This window comes from Lupinus angustifolius, unplaced genomic scaffold, assembly GCF_001865875.1.
Source record: "Lupinus angustifolius cultivar Tanjil unplaced genomic scaffold, LupAngTanjil_v1.0 Scaffold_400, whole genome shotgun sequence".
Lineage (NCBI taxonomy): Eukaryota > Viridiplantae > Streptophyta > Magnoliopsida > Fabales > Fabaceae > Lupinus > Lupinus angustifolius.
In genome coordinates, this window is record NW_017727811.1 from 310208 (window position 1) to 313723 (window position 3516).

The following is a 3516-nucleotide window of genomic DNA, read 5'->3' on the forward strand; positions in this document are numbered from 1 at the left end:
TTTGTTGATTGCCGAATAGTCGCTATAACCCAACGCTACTACTTCTGCAACTAAATTAAGTTGGTTAATCATAAATCAAAATTGGTATTTGTTTGTTTTTGCTTGCAGGTTGAGAGGAGGAAAGGAAAGGAAGGTTTGGGAGACATGAAATAGATGACTCCCAAGCCTTCATTTTCCCTTCCTTTCCTTCCAAAATCCAAGTCCCAAACTAATCCTAAAAGTTAATGTAGAATCAGTTTTGAAATTGAAGGGGATTGACATAGACACACTTCAGCAAACGTGATTACCTCAAATTTACACTGGTTTCATAATCTTATAAGAACTGGTTCTATCTCATTTTTTTTTGCATAACTACACTATAATTCTGTCACCAGGCGTGATGTGTGGTGATGTGTGAGAGGAATTCTATAATGATTGGTATAATTCTAAATTTCTTTTTAAAAGGATCAAAACAATATAAAACTACATCAAAACTGAAGTGATAAGAGTTCTTCTAAGAAAACAAACAGGAAATAGCTAAATCGAACTAATGGACAATTTTGTTGAGGAATTTAAGCTCTAGCAAGAGTAGTATCACATTGCTCATCATCTACTACCATTTCTGTCCATTACCCTCTCGTCAGTCTCTACGTCATGTGATACTCCGATTTGGTGATCAATTGAGTTCTCTGGTTGCACTACTGTTGTTGAAGTCACCTTGATGCATCTTAAATAACTACTAGCGAAGAAATTGAAGTACACGAAGTTCAAACCTCCCAGTGCAGCAATGACATAATAGTAGTAGTCAAGTCTGTTTTTGTTTAAATCATGACCACCTAACCATGGTATTCTTCCTCTTTGCGATGTTGCTTTGTGGACTATATTGACAATCAAGGAACCGATGTAGTTTGCGATGGACAAGCTCATAAAGAAGACTGCCCCGGCAACAGTCCTCATGCTCTCTGGCATTTGCATGGTAAAGAATTCCATTATAGCAACAGCTGCAAAGGCTTCAATTAGACCAGATAGTGCAAACTGCGGCAAAAGCAAGGCAAAGCTTGTTGGTGAAATATACGAGTCGAGTCTTAAAGCGGAATCACGGCGTTTCTTCTCAACAACTGCTGCTACCAACATGCATATGATGGATAACAAAATCCCAACTCTTATTCTAATTCCCAAGGTCAATCTTCTATCCCTTTTGGAAATTTTCCGTGTCAGGGTAATGTAAATGCCCTCATAAATGTATATCCAAATTGAAAGTGCTAGCATTGGAAACAGGTTCATCCATCCAGGTGGAACCTTGAAGTGTGGTCCTAGAGACCTGTTAGTTTGTGAAACTTGAAGGAGTCCATAAGTGTTCTGTTGATCCATTGAAATGAAGCAACAAATTCCAGTTACCCATACAGGAAGAATACCTAGCAAGCATTTCAACTGTTCCACTTGTTGCAAAGTACAAAGTCTCCAAACATTCCTCGGCTTTCCTTGCTCGTCCAATTCGCTTGGAGCACCAACTATAGCCGCTTTGTCGAAGAACTTGAACCTATCTGTGTGAGCAAGCCTTGTATTGTCTAAGTCTGATATACCCAAAGCTAGAGCAGGATCATAAAAGGTTCTCCCAGAAGTCTGTAGCTTGCGTTTTCTACATGCCGCTGCAATAACCTTCGCCATATCTGAGAAGGTACTCCCTTCAGGTTTCTTGCAAATATAAGCATGGTGACCGATCAAGAATATGGCTATAGAGAAAGCAAGACAAACTGTGGGAATCGCGAACCCCAAAGTCCAGCTGATATTAGTTTGGATATACACAACTCCTGTGAGTGCTATAATGACTGCAATTGTAAAAGTAAAGTACCACCAGTTAAAGAAGCTCTCCAATTGTGTCCTTCCTTTCTCTGTCTTGGTATCAAATTGGTCAGCACCAAAAGCAATGTTACATGGCCTAATGCCGCCAGCGCCTATCGATAACAATCCAAGACCTGCGAAGAGGACTGCTAGCTGCCAACCTTGCGGCCGTTGGCAATGAGGTAGTTCCTCCTTGCAGGCTGGGGGTCTCAATTGATGTATACCTGCTGTTAGGGTCATTGTCAATATACCCTGTCAATGGATACAGGTAAGAGTATGGTACTCCAATTTTTTTTCAAAACTGGGTAATGAATATGACATGTTACATTATATAGAGATATGAAATATATAGTGAGTAAATCATAATACTAACACAATTTTTTAAAATAGTTTGTTTGATTATATAGGAAAACAAATAACTTAGCAACACAATTTGGTGTTTGTATTGATTGAAGACTTGTATAGTGATATCATGTTCGTGTTCATATAATAAATATGATGCAAAGCATTAAAGGAATTGAAACCTTAATGCAATGCTCAACCATGCTGGTTAAAAGATTGGCAAATGAATTTTGTGCATTCCGGAGTTATAATAATGCTAGAAATAAATATGATGCCAATTAAAAACAATAGGAAGGAAATATTTTTTGCGTGCATATATGGGTCCAATCATGGCGGATAACGCTTGCATCCTCTGTCTTACCGCGGCTGGCACAAAGTTAGCCGTGCAATGTCGTGGTGATGCATATTATGAGTGAGATGTTTATTTGCTTACCAAAAGGGATGCCATACAGCCATAGAGGAGGGTCTGGAACCTGCCCAGATAAGCATCAGAAATGAATGCACCTGCAATTGATGCAATGTTGGAGGAACCATTCCAAATTTGTACAACATTAACCACGAATATGCCACTAAGGTGGTAATTACTCAGCAGGTACACCGTCATATTCGCTATCAAACTCATCGATGCGACCTTCTCGAACGACTCATTGCCTTCATAATGATGTAAAAAAAAAGGAAATCAACAACGCGCGGAAAATAAAGGGATATTATTGTTATTATAAGTATTATTTGTTAAAGTAATAACCCTTAAATTGTGATGAAATTAATTAGTTGAGAGCTACCGATGATATATTTGATGGCTCTCCATCCTCCTGATTCTTTACGAGAAGAAGCAGAAGAGGGTGCAGGTATTTGCTCATGTCCTATCTCAAGTGCATAAGGAGAAGAACTAGTAGTTATATTTTCCATTTTTTGTATATAGTATTGTATGTAGAATTTATTTTGAAATGGCAAGACATGGAGAGAGGAATTTTTATTTTCTTTATGGAAGTAATTACATACGAATGATTTTTGCAAAGTGGTCACGATTTTGAGATTATTGACCAGGGATTGATTGCATTTGTGTGGTGACTTAAGAGGTAATTTGCTTCAGATGGAGGTGATTGTCTTGTTTTTGCATGGAAGATGAGACTTGTATTTGGCAGATGGATTACAAATGTCAAGTGCCTTAGACATGTGAGAGACATTAAGTTTAACATCTAGATGTCAAACTCAGTGTTTTTGTTAAGACATTAATAGCTCCTATCTTAATTTTAGGATCTATCAATCTACCATATCTATGGTGAAGTCATTTTGCCAAGCCATTTAAGGAATACAACATTGTACCAACAAGGTTTAAATATATTAGCTTTA

At 37.9% G+C, this 3516-nt stretch overlaps 1 protein-coding gene across 1 annotated transcript; it reads right to left on the bottom strand.

Moving 5' to 3' along the window:
* Window positions 1-331: 331 nt before the first annotated feature.
* LOC109341194 (protein NRT1/ PTR FAMILY 2.8-like) lies at window positions 332-3309 on the bottom strand. The gene is made up of 3 exons (XM_019579040.1): window positions 2946-3309; window positions 2597-2814; window positions 332-2073 (listed from the first exon to the last, which is right to left on the bottom strand). Exons 1-3 carry the CDS (start codon window positions 3070-3072, stop codon window positions 586-588), a joined length of 1833 nt encoding a protein of 610 aa, XP_019434585.1. The 5' UTR covers window positions 3073-3309; the 3' UTR covers window positions 332-585.
* Window positions 3310-3516: the final 207 nt, after the last annotated feature.

Bases quoted from the DNA above. Each gene is read 5' to 3' on its own strand.
- LOC109341194 (XM_019579040.1), bottom strand. From the start codon at position 3,072: ATGGAAAATATAACTACTAGTTCTTCTCCTTATGCACTTGAGATAGGA. The intron at 2,815-2,945 runs GTAGCTCTCAAC...ATCATTATGAAG, and splicing joins AGCCATCAAATATATCATCG to GCAATGAGTCGTTCGAGAAG. The intron at 2,074-2,596 runs GTAAGCAAATAA...ATCCATTGACAG, and splicing joins GCTGTATGGCATCCCTTTTG to GGTATATTGACAATGACCCT.